The sequence below is a fragment of the Orycteropus afer genome, unplaced genomic scaffold (genome assembly GCF_000298275.1).
Source record: "Orycteropus afer afer isolate SDZICR_OR568_19922 unplaced genomic scaffold, OryAfe1.0 scaffold00075, whole genome shotgun sequence".
Classification (NCBI taxonomy): Eukaryota; Metazoa; Chordata; class Mammalia; order Tubulidentata; family Orycteropodidae; genus Orycteropus; species Orycteropus afer.
This window is the reverse complement of record NW_006921662.1, coordinates 9,479,647-9,498,130: the sequence shown is the minus strand read 5'-3', so window position 1 is coordinate 9,498,130 and position 18,484 is coordinate 9,479,647. Positions and strand designations below refer to the sequence as shown.

The 18,484-nt window shown below is 45.9% G+C and overlaps 1 protein-coding gene across 1 annotated transcript in view; it reads right to left on the bottom strand.

Annotated features, from left to right (window-relative positions):
- The window catches only part of LGR6 (leucine rich repeat containing G protein-coupled receptor 6), a 173,025-nt gene that overhangs the window by 41,394 nt on the left and 113,147 nt on the right, over positions 1–18,484 (bottom strand). The window contains exon 6 of the mRNA XM_007941135.2: positions 11,113–11,184. Within this exon, the coding sequence (XP_007939326.1) occupies positions 11,113–11,184 (72 nt within the window). The remainder of the gene's footprint in view (positions 1–11,112; positions 11,185–18,484) is intronic.

The following is an 18,484-nucleotide window of genomic DNA, read 5'->3' as shown; positions in this document are numbered from 1 at the left end:
TGGACCCAAGACCATGTATAGGGTTGGCAGACAATGGTCCCATAAATATATTTATGTGATCTATAAGAATTCCTAGGTATATAGTAGAGCTGACAAGGGACAAGGTTGTAGTCACTTCTTGGTCACAGCCAGCTACCTAGAGGGTCCGAATAGTTGAACCTGTGGGCTCGGGACCATAGTCAGAGGGGACATGATGCTCAATTGGCATAACATCCTACAGAAAACATTGTTCCACCTCCTACTTTGGCAAGTAGAGACTGGGATCTTAAAAGCTTTCAAGAAGCCATCTAGATGCAATGATGGGTCTCTCCTTGTCCAGAGCAAAGAAAACCAAAGATTCATGGAAAGAATTAGTCCTAGCGACTGGTACACCATGCGATCCACAGACTATACGATTACGAGACCAGAAGAGCTAGATGGTGCCCAGCTACCACTGTCAACCACTCAGAGGGGGATGTGTGTAGGAAATCCTGGATAGAGAAGGAGAAAAATGTGGAACAAAATTCAAAATCATTTGGAAAAAAAAGGGGAGGGGCAGGGGACCAGATTTGCTGGTTTGATAGAGCCTGGTGGAACCCCTGAGACTAAGGCCCCTAGCTGCCCTTCAGGTCTGGAACTGAACCCACACCTGTGGCTTCTAGCCAAAGAAAAGACAGGCATATGATTTGAACACTTACCTGAGGTAGATACACTCCTCGGAGAGAACAATTATGGGAGAAAGAAGGGCTGTTTATGCACAGAGAGACAGCTCAGGGGACAGGAGTGCATGGAGGGATGGACACAGGGAAGAGATAACTATCAGGAGGAAGCTGTTGCATTGTGGTAAATTGTAATCAATGTCATGAGACAAACTACATGTGAACTGCTGTATGGAAAGTGAATTTGCTCTGTAAATTTTCACCTAAATCACACACACACAAAAAAATATGTGTTGGGTTCAGGGGAGAAGTCTAAGCTGGAGACTTTGCATAGCACTGAGTACAGATGACTGCTGATGCTGGAAAGAACCCCAAAGATTAAGTAGTCCATAAAGGGATCAAGATAGGAGATCCTGGATACAGTGGGAGAAAAAATGTGGAACAAAATTCAAAATCATAAAAAAGACCAGGCTTACTGGTCTGATACAGACAGATGAAACCCCTGAGGCTATGGCCTCTAGTCACCCTTCAGGCCTGGACTTGAACTCACTCCCGTGGCTTCCAGCCACAAAATAGACAGGTGTATAAGGTGAACATTTACACCAAGTAAGTACACTACTTAGAACAAGCAACCATGGGAGATGAGAAGGGCAGCATTTGCCCAGGGAAATAGTTCAGATGGCAGGAATGCCTAGGAAAGAAGGATACAGAGAAAAGGTAACCACAGGAAGTGGGAGGAGAGCTGTTACATTATGGGGATTGCAATCATTGTCATATAACAAAATGTGTGTGAACTGCTGTATGGAAAATGAATTTGCTCTGTAAACTTTCACCCAAGTTACAATTGAAAAAAAAAAAAAAAAAAGATGAACACTAAAGGGACAGGGAGGGAGCATCTTCTAACTTCCTCTAACTACACAAGAGGAAGACAGAATCACCATCAGCAGCCCAAGGCCTGTTCTTATGAGGCCAGACATGCCCCCACCCTCCAGCCCTCTTACTAACCTTGTCACCAACCGTTCCTCCTGCAGCATCCACCACATCTCTGCTGGGTTCGATAATTCACTGCAGTGGCTACACAAAACTCACAGATTATGGGATTTAATAAGGAAGCAACAGGCTATAGTTCAAGTTCAGGAACGTGCTTAGTCTCTCTCAGCAGTCTGTCTCTCTCAGCAGGCCACCTCTCTCAGTCTCTCTCATTAGCACATCTCTCTCTCTAAGCAGTGTGTGTCTCTTGCATCTCTCTCTCAACAGCACATCTCTCTTACATCTCTCCCTCAGCAGCACATCTCTTTCAACAGTGCATCTCTCTCAGGCAGACTCTCTCTGTCTCTAGGAGGACTCCTTTTGACCCTGGCAGAGTGGCCAAAACCAACCAATCCCAACATCAGAGTTCTACACACCTGAGAGAGTGCAAACTTCCCAGAAGACTGCTTCCTGCTACTTCAAGAGGAATACGCCAGTGGATAACTTTAACAATCAGCCACTCAGTTGCTCATGGCAAAGTGGGAGTTACAAAGACTATGGCTAGAAAACCCATACCATGTAATTTACTATACCACAGTGATATTTGAGCAAAGTCTTGAAGGAGGTAAAGAAATAAACCAGGTGGATAATTGTTGAGTGAACATTCTAGATGAAAGAAACCACCAGTACAAACGTCCTGAGGCAGAAAATTGCCAGTGTATTAAAGGACAGCAAGGAGGCCATTGTGCCTTGAGTGGACTAAGGAAGGGGTGGAGTCAGAGAGGGTATAGGAGTCATATCATCTATGGCCCTGTAAGTCACTTTGGCTTCTTTCTGGAATATGATGGGCACCAATGGAGAGTTTTGAACAGAGGAACTACATGATGTGGGTTGTATTTTGAGAGTCACTCTGACTGTTGTGTTGAAAACAAATTATATGATGTCAAGGGTGAAAGTGAGCAGATAGGAGGCCATTGCAATAATCCATGTGAAGGAACAATGGTGGGTTGGACCAGCATGGTAGCAGCGGAGGGAGTGAGAAGTGGTCAGATTCTTGATATATTTTGAAGATAGAGCCTATGGAGTTTGCTAAAACTTGGATGTGAGGTATAAGAGAGAGAGTTGTTTGGGACAATGCCAAGTCTGGGCCTGCACAATTGCAAGGGTAAAGCTGCCATCACTGATCTGGGGAAGACTTTTGATGGGGATGGGCCTGGAGTGCAGTTCAGACGGGATGTGTATTAGATATCCACATAAGCAGATCAACAAGACCTTTGGACATTTAAGTCTGGAGTTCAGGAATGAAGTCTGGGCTAGAGTTGTCAGTGAATGGAGACTATTGAAGGTCATCAGACCAGAAAAGAACACAGAAGGAGAGAGTGTGAATAAAAGTTGAGCCTTGACTTGCACCAGGGTTAAGAGGTTGAGTGATGATGTTGGAGAACTTGTGTGCTAGTGATAAGTTGGGCCGACTTGACAGCACATAACAACAACAACAACAACAACAACAAAGTGATAAGTTAAAAAGAACTCAGGATCCTTTAATCTCTGTGACAGCAGGGACTACGTTTTCTTGTTCATAAATGTTTCCCTAATGCCTAGCATAGGAGCTCTGGTGGCATAGTGCCTAAGGCATTTCTTTGACGCTAACCAGAAGGCTGGCAGTTCAAACCCACAAGCCACTCCTTGGAAGGAAGGTTGGACAATCTATTTCCATAGTGATATTGCCTCGGAAACCAAAGGAGGGGTTGCTATGTGCCTGGCATATACTAGAAGCTCAATAAATATTTACGGAATGAGTGAATCTCAAGAAACAAAAGGGAGTGATTAATCCTCATCAGCTCCTTTTTCCTATAGATACATGAGGGCCAGACATGAACTTTTTAGTCTCCTCTCCACAGCATCTACTGAGAACCTGTTGCCAAGCTCCCCAGCCTCTTAACCTCCCTTTGGAGTTCAGAGAGGAAGTTTTGGCCCCATTGCAAGCAGGAGAGGAAGGGGCAGCAGTCATAGGAGCAGTGACCTTGGCTACCCCCAGTGCCAGGGCAATGGGAAAGGGAATATTGTGCTGGGAAGAACTATTAATAACTCGTCATGGTCATAGAACGTGTGACAAACTCATTGGGATGCTCAATTTTCTGCCTGTTAGAAGTCATTAGTGGTTCTGTGGGGGAAGCCAGAAAGAAAAAAAAAAGGGGAGAGAGTTTTATATGGAACAATAAATTCCTCTATAAGCCACCAAACCCACAAATTTGCAACTAATAAACCCACAAATGTAAGATGATTAAGAACTGGAGAGAAAAGAGTTCCTTGATTCTTACAGAGTTAGCCTCAAGAGGTAGCATGGTCTGATGGGTTGACACTGGGCCAAAGGCCCAAATGGAGTTCTAATCCTGGCTCTTAATTAGCTGGGTGAGCTTGGGTGAGTCACTCACTCTGCCTTAGTTTCCTCATCTGTAACACAAGAAGACACAATTACTGCTTTATGTTCCTCAAGAGTGGTTGGGAGGAAACATGAAATATGAAATGAGATAGCCTCTGAGAAAAAAATATTTTTAATTCTCTTAATTGTAGGGAATTATTTGCCCAGTGGTTAGTGGGGTGACCTGCATTGCCTTGACACAAGAGGGCAAACCAGCAAGACCCATCTGTTGCCCTACTCATAAGGCTGATTCCCGCTAATCCCTAGCTAGAGCTAGAGCCCTAGCTGTGGAGCCTGCCAGCAGGTAGCTCAAGTGAGTTGAACAGCGGCCCCCCAAAATATATGTCCCAGTCCTAGACCCATACATGTGAATATAATCTTATTTGGAAAAAAGGGTCTTTGCAGATGTAATTGAGTTAAGGATCTCAAGATGAGATCATCCTGGGTTAACAGGGTGGGCCCTAAATTCATTGACAAAGTGAATAACAAGAGGAGAAACACAGAGGACAGTCACCGAGAGAAAGCCATGTGAAAATGGAGGCAGAGATTGCAGTGATGTGACTACAAACTGAGGAATGTCCAGGATTGCCAGCAGCCTTTAGGAGAGAGGCATGGAGTGGATTCTCCTTCAGAGCCTCTAGAAGGAAGTGACCCTGCCAAAGTCTTGATTTCAGACTTCTGGTCTCCAGAATTGAGAGAACAGGTTTCTGGGATTTTGCACGTCACCAAATTTGTGGTGTTCTGTTGTAGTAGCCACGGAAAACTAATCAGTAGCCATACACACTGACTACCTGGAGGTTGCTATCCATCCTTCAGAGGAGAAGATTCACTCCATGGACCCCTGTGAAAGGACACACTTCCTGCTACACTAAGACACATCTGCCAGAAAAGATTCTGTGACATTTGGGGAATTGTTCCTAAGACTCCCACTGTGTCTGAGCCCACCCATCATCTCACACCTGAGGACACTGAGGCTTCAACCAGGAAATGACTTGCTCAGGGTCCCATAGGTCTGTGTGGAGCTGGCACCAGGTCCAAAGGTTCTGCATTTCTAGGCCACTCTTTTTTCCTGGGTTCAGCTATAGTATCTAAGTGCATAAGGAGATGTTCACCTAGAAACAGAGAAAATGGAGACTGTTTCCTTTACTCTTATTGTATCAGGAAAGTTTGTGGGGTGGATAGGGATGGACTAAGTATATGGGTTTTTACATTCCAGCAGTCAAGTAATGAAATGATGTATTGCACTGGGTAAATCTGCTGCAAAAGACCTCTTTAAAGCATTAAAAAGCAAAGATGTCACTTTAAGGACTAAAGTGCACCTAATCCAAGCCATGGTATTTTTAATCACCTCATACATGTGTAAAAGCTGCACAGTGAATAAGGAAGATTGAAGAAGAACTGATGCATTTGAATTACGGTGTTGGTGAATAATATCAAATTAGCCATAGACTGCCAGAAGAACGAACATATTTGTCTTGGAAGAAGTACGTCTAGACGGCTCCTTCAAAGGGAGAATGGCAAGACTTCATCTCACTTACTTTGGACATGCTATCAGGAGGAACTAGTCCCTGGAGAAGAGTATCATGCTTGGTAAAGTAATGGGTCAGCAAAAAAGAGGAGGACCTTCAATGAGATAAACTGATGAGCAATGGGTTCAAACAAAGCAATGATTGTGAGGATGGTACAGGACTGGCATCCTCCCTTTCTGTTGTATGTGGGGTCGCTATGAGTCAGAACCAACTCAATAGCACCTAATAACCACATGGAGGAAAAAAAAGGACACAAGTTTTCCACCCATTTTTTACAATTTATATTAAATGAGAAGACAGGAAAGAGGAAGCCAACATAAATTAAGCACCTATGGTTCTGGCAGCATAGTGCCTAAGGCACTTGATTGCTAACCAGAAGGCTGACGGTTCAAACCCACCAGCCACTCCTCGGAAGGAAGGTTGGACAATCTACTTCTGTAGTGATACTGCCTCGGAAATGCAAGGAGGGGTCGTTATGAGTCAGGTCTGACTCGACAGCACATAACAACAACGTGGTGTTCCAAATACTGTGCAAAATTATCTCACTTAATATAATCCTTACAAGAATTGTAAGATATCATTCCCATTTTCTGCTTGTAGAAACCAAGGTTCTTGAGAGATCAACTTGCACATGTCACCAGGCTTGTGGCAGAGTTAGGATTTGAATCCAGGTCTGCTGATTCCAAGGCCAGTCCCTATTCTACCCTAGGACCCTGAGCCCTGGAAGAGCCTCCAGTGGAAACTTGCCTGGTTTGCTGTGTCTGGCTAAAGGCTAACTATCAGGCCTAGAGCTGAGGGTGGCTAGACACCTTCAGGGCCTAGTCAGAGCTGGTTGAGAGTGAAGAGTGTTGGCATCAGTGGTTTCAATGACACGGAGACAGAGGAATATACTCTAGCCACAGCTGCTGTCAAAGGAAAACTGTTCTGTGAAAACAGATCACAGGGGAGTCCATTACAGAGGAGGCTTTACAAGGAATGCACAATTTTGTATTGTAAGGCAGAATTTTGTAAATGCCTGCCCTGTCTGTCCCAGACCCTTGTTGAATGCTGGTCCTCATTCAGAGAGGGAGCAGGAAGTTTCCGTTCTCACTGTGCCCCAGGCTCTCCTCCAAAGGGGAAAAGATGGAGCCAGCACTGGGCTTCATATGATTGGACCTGATTTGCTTAAGGAGGTTATAACAAGCCCAGAGATCATCATCCAGTACCCAGGGAGGTAAGGCACATATGTTCCCAGATTCTCCCTAAGCCTTGCCCCCTTTGAGTTCAAGTTTCCTGATTGAGGGAGTGGGAAAGGGCTCTCAGGATGGAATGGTTAGGCCTCTTTTCTTTCTTATTTGTTTGCTTGCTTGCTTGCTTGTTTGTTTATCTTGCACAAAGCTTATTGTTAGGATGAGCTGGGGATTTGAGGATCATTAGGTGCAGCTGGAATACCAACAGTCAGGCTAGGATAGCTCCCCAACACCTCCAAGCACATGTTTCCAAGCACTGAGCTGGCAGCACTGAGGACCTGGTTTCAGCTCCCTGAGACCTCCCGAAGGGACCTTCCTAGAATCATCATTTGTCACAAATTTTCTTATGTCTCTTCCCTGGAAGTCTTGTAACCCTGTGGGAGCCAGTGCTAAATGACACAATGTATTAGAGGGCAAAAGGCTGGGTTCTAGTGGCCTATCATTACCTACAAGCTACAAAGACCTGAGCAACTCACCACAAATCCCTGAATTTGGTCTGACCTGGAAAGTGAAGGAAATAATACCCCACAAGTTGGCAGCTAGCCCATCTCTGATTCTGAATTCTGTATAATGGGTGGATCATCCTTATTGTGGGAGAAGAGGTATGGATGCAGGACAGTGTTTGTCTTGCCTGCCTCTGGTTGAGGTTTCTTAGTAGGTCTGGAAGGGTGACAATTACATCAGGAGAAAAGGGCCACAGGGCCAGGTTCCCCCCAGAACCTTCCCACTGCATGTTCAGGCGTCAAGTTGGTGCCTGTGGGGTCTGCATGGTTTGTTCTGCTCAGCAGGAGAGAGGGCCCAGTGTTGCCCAGCCTCAAATCCTGCCCGAATTACTTGGATTTGCCTGACTCTTTTAGATGGCACAAATGGTTAATGTGCTCAACTGCTAACCAGAGGTTAGATGTTTGAGTCTACCCAGAGGTGTCTTGGAAGGATGGCCTAGTGATTTACTTCTAAAAAATCAGCCATTAAAAACCTTATGGAGGACAGTTCTACTCTGACAAACGTGGGATCACCATGAGTGGGAATCAACTAGACAGCAACTAGTGGTGTCAGTTTAGAGTAAAAGAGAGCATGGGACATGTCTATCTCACGTATACCTCACTCTCTGAGGCAGCCCACTGCACAAGTGAGGAAAGTGAGGCTCACAGGGATGAGGTTACTTACTCTGCTGACTCAGCTTGCAGAGCCAGAGTTGGAAGTCAGGCAACCTGGACTCAAGAACTGCCTCGGGAGCATCTGCAGTGGATGTCCCTGAGTGGGTGTCCCTGACCTGGGATGTGTGTGGGGTGAGGAGCATGTGCTCTGGGGCTGGTGCAGGCATGTGGTGTGTGCCTGTGCCCGGCCCCTCCTCCCCAGGTGGAATGGCTGAGTGCCAGCTCATGCTCCTGAGAGGAGTCTGCAGTCGGAGCCAAACCACAGCTCAGGCTGTGGGTTTGATCTTCCCTCTATTGCTGGAGATGAGAGAGGTCTAAGTGGCAGAGATATATGGAGCCCGAGGGAGAAATACCCTTCCAGTGAGAAACTCACATGAAAAGCTCCAGAGTAATAACCAAGGCTGCAAAGCGTGCCAATTATGCAACAATTAAAAGGTTTGACTATTGTTGCTTTCTTCTTTCATTCTTCCAGTCATTCCTCTCCCCTCCCCCCTACATCTGGCTGCCCCTGCAGGCTCCTCAGCAAGTGCTCTGGGGGGGGGGGCGGATAGAGGATAAAGAACCCTCTTTTCCCCTTTTTAATTGGAGATCAAAATTGGAAGAAAAGCTTATCCCTTAAGGGTGGGGAAGGAAAAGGTGGTGGTGGAGTTGAGGCCTCAGAGGAGGAGGGTGGGGAGAGAGTGCAGGCACGTTCCTAACATGAGTTGCTGGGTTCTGTTAGAATTTTGCACACATCATCTCATTTAATCCACCTGCCAACCCTGTAAAATCAGGGCTATTAGTGGGGGGTGGTGCTGTTTAGGAAATTAAGACTAAGAGAGGCAAATGACTCAACCAAGGTCACGCAGCTGGTAGACCTGGCCTGACACTCCAGGCTATCTGACACCAACTTTACCACCAGGTTACTCTGGCCCCCCAGGGTAAAGTAGGGAACTTTTTCTCCTCTCTTAGTCTTGGCTTTCTCATCTGTAAAGTGGGTGCAGGCCCTGGGTTCTGCATGGCAGAGCTAGGCACTCCTGTAGATGAAAGGTACAGTGGGTGCTGAGCGGCAGGACTGCTCTGTAATTAAGCCAGCACCAGCTGAGCCAAACACCCTGCACAGCAACCCAGCAGCTAATTGAGAAAGAATTAGGCAGTGTGCCCTAAAAGTGAAGAAACAGCTGCTCGTTGGCTTTTTAGAGTTGCCAACCCGCAACCAGTATGTGTGCCCCCTCCCTACGTGATTTCCCAGCAGAGCCCCACGCTCCAGGCTGATAGCATTGGACTCCTTCCTACTCTGCTGACGTCTAGATACTCCAAACACCATCCCAAATGCTCTTGTATCTCGAGGGAGATAGTAGCTGTGGGCATGGAGTTTTAAGGGTATGACCATCCCTTGTATCTAGTGTACCCCACACATCTAGAACTGTTGTTGTTACATGTCATTGAGTAGATTCCAACTCATAGAGACCCCACGTGACAGAGCAGAACTAACTGCTCCATGGGGTTTTCTAGGCTATGACCTTAACAGGAGCAAGTTGCCTCATGTCTTCCTCACATGGAGCCACTGGGTGGGTTTGAACCTCCAACCTTTCAATTAGCAGCCAAACACTTAACCATTGCACCACCACAGAGTAGGCTCACACAATTCATGTTCCACCAGAAGACTGAGGAAAACGGAGCTTTACACTAGGGACTGTCACATATGTTTTCTCAGTTTACACACCCTAGATCTGCTCTTTCCCAGGCCATGTCACCTTCTTGAACATCTGTCTTCTCATATGATGACTGAGAGGGCTGAACTGTCCAGCTTTAACCTCAAAGTCAGTGAGAGCAAGAGAGGGGAGCACACAGCTCAAGTCATGTAGCAGAGAGAGGTTCCATGTATTCTAGCTCTGGACTGGGACCCTTCCCCCAGCACTGTTAGCTGAAGGGTGAGGGTGTCGGGAGAGCTAGAGAGCGGGCTGTGCCATTCCCCTTGCTTTAAGCCAAACCCAGAGGGCAACCATGCTCCTGGGCATCCTGCCCACAGGAAAGAGGAATGGAACTCTGGTCTTGTCATCTCCATTCCCCTATCCTCAACAACCACAAGTGTAGACAACTGTGGCCTCCTGGGACAGACTTTGCCAAATGGTTTCCCCAACATGTTGCTTCCTCAGGTCACAGCATGTCTCCCAGCGTTTTCTCCTTTGCTGCTCCTTGAAAATTCTTGGATTCTTGAAAATCTCTCACCTCAGGAATGATGCTGTGGTGTTGGAGTGAAAGGGGTAGGAGTGTGTGGGGTATATAGCAAGGGAGGGGGCAAAAGGAACTGTGACCATCACCTCAACACCATGAACCCATCCCCAACCTCCGTGTTTCAGACTTGGTGACTGGGGGTCCTTCTTTCTCAGCACTCCCCTCCCAGCACCACACCAGGTGGCCATGGCAGCCAGCCTCCTCGTGGGAGCTGAGGGACTTCAGCTGGCATGGCCACACTTTGGAGAGCCCAGCCAGTTGTTTGCTTAAGTGGGGCCCACTCAGCCCACTCTGCAGGGGCTGGCAGGAGTCCAGAGGAAATGATGGGAGGGTTTGGGTGCATTCTGACCTTCACTGAATTCCAGGATGATGATGTGTGAATAATATGGCTTTTTAAGAGTCAACAGCTTGGGTACTTTTTATAGTCAGGCCAGAGTGCTGAATGGGTCATCTCCCCATTAATCATTTAGCTAGTTAGATCAATTGACAAGCAGTCTGGTATTACTCTGCAGTATTACTCTCCCTTCTGTCAGCAGCCACCCTTAAACAGACATCAAAACTGCCATCAAATCAGTCCCAGCCCCACCCCCTGTCCTTATATTCCCCAGTCTTGATATCTTGATTCCTGTAGCTTCTCTTTGCAGTTCCCATTTCTGTCCAAACTTTTCATTATTTTGGTGGTCTCTGCCAGCAGGGATCCCAGCTTCCCACTCCCTGAACTCCCAGAGGGCACATCCCATCTACCTGAAGGAGGAAGGAACTCATTCTCAGTGACATTCCAAGAAGGTGTCAGGGTGGGCGTGTGGGTGAGCAGATCTGGGGACAAATCCCAACCTCCCAGTCCTGCTGGCCCTTCCCTCTGCCTGTTGCCCTCCTCCACTCCACCCTCCGCCAGGACTCCAAGCTTTCGTCACCAGGCAGGACAGAGCTTGACCACAACCCCACACTCACAGTGTCTCCAGATTGTGCAGCCCCTCAAAGCTGTGTGTCCCCAGATGCTGGATGCGGTTGTTATGAAGATGCCTGTGTGGGAAGGAAAGACACGTCAGAACAGTGCCCACAGCATCAGGCCCCAAGGGATGGGAAAACAGACCGATGGCTTGAGCAGGAAGGTGGAGGCCCCAGCATGGATAGAATGATTCCAGTGATCCAGCCCTTTGTCTCTAGGGACAAATTGACAGGACAAGTCTGACTTCTGGAAGTTACCACCTGCAAAACTAGATTGGTTGCAGGCTACACCATTTGACTTCCTATTAAAGGAAAAAGGAAGAGGAGAGGCCCAGGCCAAAGCAAGCTCCCACTGAGCTCCAAGAGACCAACCTGATGTCAGAGGGGCTCAAGTCCAAGGCTTCCTCTAACACCCTGCTCCCCAGGACCCAACCTGTGTGACTCACTGGCCAGACGTGCTTATGGGAGCCAACAGCAAACCACTACAGACAACATATAATTAAAGCCTAAGCTTTATGTTACAGCTGAAGGAGCTGTAGACAAGGTCATAGAACAGAGAGGGGAGGCAAGGGGTCCTGTTATGGATTGAATTGTATCCCTCAAAAATATGTGTCAACTTGGCTGGGCCATCATTCTTAGTATTATGTAATTATTCTCCATTTTGTGATCTGATGCAATTATCCTATGTGTTGTAAATCCTCACTGCTATGATGTCAATGAGGCAGGATTAGAAGCAGTTATGTTAATGAGACAGGATGCAATCTACAGGATTAGGTTGTATTTTGAGTCAATCTCCTTTGAGATATAAAAGAGATTAAACAAGTGAGCAGAGATCAGAGGGACCTCAGTATCATCAAGAAAGAAGAGCTGGGAGTGGAGTGCCTCCTTTGCACCCAGGGTCCCTGTGCTGTGAACTTCCTAGACCCAGGGTAAGATTGATGCCAAGACATGTGGAGATCTCCAAGGGAAACCAGGCCCACAGATGTTGGAAGAAGACAAGGACCTTCCCCCAGAACCAATAGAAATAGTAAGCCTTGCCCCAGAGCTGGCAACCTGAATTTGGACTTCTTTATTTGGGAGAATAAATTTTTGTTTGTTGAAGCCATCTGCTTGTGGTATTTCTGTTATAGCAGCACTGCATACTAAGACAGGACCCAAGCAGGGCCTTGAAGGACAGGTCATCTGCATAGGTAGAGGGAAGGGCATCCCAGGCAGGGGTAACAAGGAGAACAAAGTCGGGAGGTGGGAATGAGAGTGGTGTGACTGCAAGATGGTAGAGGGCTCAGCCATGGCTGGTGGGGCTGGGAAGACAAATATCAGTGTAGAGAGAGGTTTTCAAGATAACAGCAAATGAAAATACGTGATAAGATTTTCTTCTCCCATTTCCGAAAGAAATGAGCAAAAATAGCAAAAACAAGACCCAACACAGCCCAAACAGCACAAGTAGCAACAAAGAAAGGAAACGGATGCAACTGCAAAAACTGGTGGCCAAGGAAAAATTCTGTAACTCCTAATCCCGCATTTCTTTAGAAATTGAACTGGCAAGAAAACAACATGAGAATTTTCCCTGAAACCTTCAAATCTGAAGAGGAGCAACGATGCGGGCATTATTATTATTGTTTTTACTTCTGGTTGTCAAAAAGAAGAGGTGAAATGGGAACATAAAATGAAAGCTCCAGGCTACTCATTGAATTGGAGAAGGGATCTGAAGTTCAAGGAGTAGCTCCCCAACTAGAGGAAGTGAAGTCACATTTAACACAATCTCAGTAGACAAGCCCAGTCCCGGTAGTCTAACAAAGACTAGATACCACCTCGCAAACATAGTCCCACTACCTTCACTACTCTATCAGGTTATAGAAAAGTACATAGAACCTAATTTTCCCACAATACTTAGCCCACAAACTGTAGTTTGGAAGGGAGAACAAACTTATACAAAGGTGATGCTTCTGAGACAACTTCTCAGATAGAACCAGCCAATCACATACCATGGGGGCGGGGAGCAACTCTGTAAATATACAACAGGGAAAACAGAGTAAGCAGAAAAGAGAGGATGCAAAAGACAGGCACCATCCAAACCTGGAAGAAAATATAGCCAATGAATGAGGAAGGGAAGGAAATGTATCATAATTGTCTTCTGCTATAAAACAATCCAATAAAACAATATTTCAAAGACAAAAGTTTAAAAATGAAAGGAACTCAGAAAGCAAATATACTATATTTATATATATATATACAATTATATATATATATATATATATACAACTATACTATTAAAAAAAATTAGTTGATAAATTTGAAAGAAGAAAAAGAAGAAGCACTGCTAAACACTGAATTGGTATCAAAGAATAAGCTTGAGATAATCATAGTGAATATGGCTGAATAAGACAAAAAGGTTAAAATAGACGCAGAAGACTAAAGAGAATTCAACACGAGGGTAATTGATGTATCTGAAGGAGACAATCCAAAAATAAGACAGAAGATGTATTCAAGGCATAATACAAAAAAGAAAAAAAAAATTCTCTAAAATGAACAAAGAATGGAATCTGCAGCTCAAAAGCATACATTGTTCCAGGAAAATGTAGAACATTCTACATTGAGACACATTTTACTTAAGCTATTGAAGTTTAAGAATTAAAAAAATATCTTCAGGCAGAAAAAGGAAATCACTTACAAAAGAAAAATAATCAGGCAGGCATTCAAATTAAAGGCAACAGACAGACATCATCCAACATAGCTGGGTAGGAATGGAAGTCTTGGGCTTTAAAGCTCCTATCTGCCTTCCCCATCCTTGTACTCTTACCCCATCAGGGTTCAGCAGGAGAGACAGACCCCTGCCCTCAGGCAGCTTCTGATCTGATAGAGAAAATGCAGCTCCTGCCTTCCAAGAGGAAACTAGCTTCCCTTGTTGTTAACTGCTGTCTTGTCTGCCCCCAACTCAAGGCGACCCCATGCACAAGGGAACAATATGCTCCCCAGTCCTGTCCCATCCCTATGGTCAGCTGTGGATCAGACCGTCATGATCTACAAGGTTTTCATTAGCTGATTTGTGGAATGAGATCACCATGGCTTTCTTTGTAGTCCGTCTTAGTCTGGAAGCTCCACTGAAATCTGTTCAGCATCTCAGCAACATGCAAGCCTCTGCTGACAGACAGGTGGCCATGCATGAGGTGCATTGGCCAACACTCAAACCAGGTCTCTCACATGGAAAGTGAGAATTCTACCTCTGAAGCACCACTGCCCCCATAACAAAAAAAACCAAACCCACTGCTGATTCCAACTCATGGCAACACTATGGGACAGAGTAGAACTGCCCGATAGGGTTCCCAACACCGTGAATCTTTACAGAAGCAGATTGCCTCATCTTTCTCCCACAGAGGAACTGGTGGGTTCAAACCACCAACTTTCTGGTTAGCAGCCAAATGCTTTAACCACTGTGCCACCAGAGTCCTTAATAAGGGGTTTTGATTTTTCCTGTTTCCTCCTCACCTATATCCCAACTGTCACCAAGCTCTATTTTTCCTGCTTCATTTTAAACTCTCATCTCCATTTTCTACCCTCTGCCCCTCTTCCAGTATCTCTGATCCAGACTATCTCAGCTTTCTAAACATCTCCAGCTCCAGGCCTCCAACTCCCTCCTCCAAAGGACTTATTCACCTCAGGTATCCTGGGCACCTAGTAGCCCAACCTGAGGCAGGGTGTTGAGTTTACAGTGTAGATGTAAAGATAAGAGTTACACACATGAAAGCACTGTTGTCCAACTAAGGGCTACCTTGTGGTCTTCTCGGTGCCATAGCACTGAAATGGCTCTGTGATGTCAGAGCTGGCCTCTGAAAGCACAGTGTTTGGGTTGAAGAGAAGCCCCTTCTCCACCCCATTTGTCTGCTCACACCCATAGTCAGGGCCCTGTCTACCTCCTTGAGTTTAACCAAACTCCTTTCTTGCTTCTTTTCATACTCAGTGCTCCTTATCTGCCTCCTGGCCCTGCCCACAGCTCATCCCTGGATGGCTTTCTCCAGACCCTTCTCCTTCGCAGGTAACCACCTGCTGGAAGCATCTCTCTTCCCTCCTGGAAACAGGTGAAGGACAAGGGTAGAATGCTCCTGGTCCCACTCCATACAAGGACACCAGTTTTCCTCCTTCAGCTTTGCTCTTGCACCCAGTAGGTTTTCTTTCCTTAATCTCTTGTCCTTCCCTATGCCCAGTGGAGCCCCTCACTTCTCACACATTGCAGCAAGCCAGTTCTCTGCTCCCATCCCAACCTTGAAGTCATCTATGACTCCCTTTTCCTTTGTATTCTTCCCTCTGAAAACCTCTAAATTTGATCATGCCTTCCATTCCATCCTCTCTGCTACCTCCTCGAACTGGACTTTGATTGAAGCACAGAGACCCCTAACTAGCCTTCCTGTCTCCAGTCTCTCCCTGTTCTTATCAAATTAGCCTTCCTAAAACACTCCTTTTCTTTCCTGCTTTAAAACCTTCAAGCTCCCTTCCCCTTCTGGAAGATAAAAGCCACACTCCTTGCCCTGACACTGAGTCCCCAAACTCAACTTGCCAGCCTCTCCTACACTCGGCAAGAGGACTCTCTGCTCCAACTGGACTGGCCTATTCAATGGCAACCAGACATCTCTGGTCTCTGTCTCGGTGTCCTTGTTGATACCTGCTTGGAACATTCTCACTCTCTTCTTCTCTCGTCTAACTCTTCCCATCTTCACCATGGAGTGGCCCAGGACCCACTGCACACAGTCTCCCTATCACCCGGCCTACATTTGCTTCAGCACCCCCAAACTCCTATGCTACTGTTAATCTGTACTTGTCACCTGGCTGTCTTAACATAAGTTATGGTTATATCCTTAGTTATCTTTTCCCACATTTATTTCACTATCTCAACTAGACTGTCAGCCCCTTGAGGGCAGTGGCTATATCTTTTATTTCTTTGGGTCCTCATTACTCCCACAAAGGGGCTCAATGCTCATAGTAGCAATGCTACCTGTTGTTGTTGTTGTTGTTATGTTCCATCAAGTTGGCCCCAACTCATAGCGACCCCTCCTTGGGTTTCCGAGGCAGTATCACTATGGAAGTAGATTGCCCCATCTTCCTTCCGAGGAGTGGCTGGTGGGTTTGAACCGCCAGCCTTCTGGTTAGCAGTCAAGTGCCTTAGCCACTATCCTACCAGTGCTCATTTTTGGGGGGACCCATATGAAACTGTTCTTCCATGAAACTGTTCTTCCAAGAGTTGGACTCTCGTGGAGACTTGACCCCATTCCGTCATGTTGTCCCAGGGGCATCACCAAAGCTAGAACTGATCACCTTATTCTTTTTACCCTCTATAGATGCTCCACTGACTCCCAGAGAGGCTCAGGTGGGATTACCTTTTTTTTTTTTTAATTGTGATTTGGGTGTAATTTTGTAATCTGTAAGGATATTCATATTGGCTCTCTAGTCTCCTAGGACAGAGAATTAGACAAATTGATATCTGCCTTTTCCTCTCTCAAATGCAACTAAGCATCATCCATTCCCTGGCTTAGAAAAATCACACCAGCTGTTCCAGAGCAGGGGAGGCAGTGTTGCCATTAAGCAGAGTCACTAACACACATGTTACTGAGCCATGTTCCTGCAGCAATTAGTATGCAACCCCAAGCAATTACACATGACCTTCCAAGCCCTTAGTAATTACCCTATGAACTTATCAATCATTCGTAGCAATTAGCTGGGAGCTAATTTGCACTCTAAAGCTCTCACTGGAAAGGCAGAGTTCACCCCCGTCCCCAATTCCTGCCAAGGATGCTATCTCCAGGCAATTATCTTGATGGGGCTTTGCCATGTAATTATGAGCAATGGCTTTTCTCTGCTTCTTCAGGTCTGGGAAGTAAGATTAATTTATCCTATCCCTATAACAAAGGAGCCCTGGTGGTGCAGTGGTTAAAGCATCTGAGTACTGCCAAAAGGTTGGCAGTTTGAACCCACCAGTTGCTCCTCAGGAGAAAGATGAGGTAGTCTGCTTCGGTAAAGATGTACAGCCTTGGATACCCTATGGGGCAGTTTTACTCTGTCCTGTAGGGTCACTATGAGTTTGAATAAACTCACTGGCAGTGGGTTGGGCTTGGTTATCCCTATATCAAAGCATAAGACTGTATCATTTGGTGGCACAACATGAAAAATGTAATCAGTGTCCCTGAGCTGTACATGTGGAAGTTGTTGGCAAATGTCTTGTTGTGTATATTTTCACCACAATAAGAGTTTTTTAAAAAGACTATCATTTGATTCTCACATATGATGGAATTTTTTTTTTTGATGGGTCTAAGAATAAGAAATTCTTGACATGCCCCGGTTTGCATTGTATAGTTATTATATTTTTTTCATAGTGAACAATAATAGCTTGATTTGTATTGTCTCATTATGACACTCTTGTCTTTTAATGAATCTTAACACATTCCTTGTCTTGGTCCCATAGTGCTGCTATAACAATGCAGTGTAGTACCTGGTATGGCTTTTCTAGCCATAAGTCTTTGTAAACTCCATGGTGGAATTTGCCGTGAGCAACTGAGGAGCTCCTGATTGTTAAAGTTATTCACCTGGGGTATTTCTGTTGTGGGTGGCACAAAGCAATGTTCTGGGAAGTTCCCTCTCTCTCAGGTGTTTAGAATTCTGATGGTATGATTGGTTAGTTTGGCCACTCTTCAAGGCTCAAAAGGAGCCCTCCTAGAGGCAAAAGGAGTCTCTCTGACTTCTGGCTAAGAAGGACATGCTGCTGAGAGAAATGCGCTCCTGAGAGACATGCACTGCTGAGAAAGAGACTTAAGAGACATGCATTGCTGAGAGAGAGACACCAAGAGACATGCATTTTTGGGAGAGAGACTGAGAGAGACTATTGGCTGAGAGATGGTGGGTGTTTTTCCTGAACTTGAATTGTAGCCTGGTGCTTTCCTAATAAACCCCATAATCTGTGAGTTGTGTATGGCCACTGCAGCAAATTATCAAACCCAGCAGAGAGGGGGCAGGTTCTGTGGGAGGAACGGTTGGTGTCAGGGTTGGGGAAAGGGCTGGAGGGAGGCAGCATGTCTGTCCTCGCAGGAATAGGCCTTGGGCTGCTGATGGTGATTCTGTCTTCCTCTTGGGGGATTAGAGGAGGTCTAGAAGATGTGGCTTCCTTGCCCCCTTAGCAAACAGACATATCACAAGTATATGGTTTTAACAAACAGGGATTTATTCTCGTACAGTTTTAGGAGGCTAGAAGTCCGAATGCAAAGTGCTGGCTCTAGGGGCTGGGTGAAAGCTCTTCAATCTTGGGCTTCAGCTCTGCCTCTTATTCCAGGCCCATTGGAGCTGAAGACTTCTTGTAACTCATGCAGCTGCTGGCTGCTGAGGTTGAGGAACC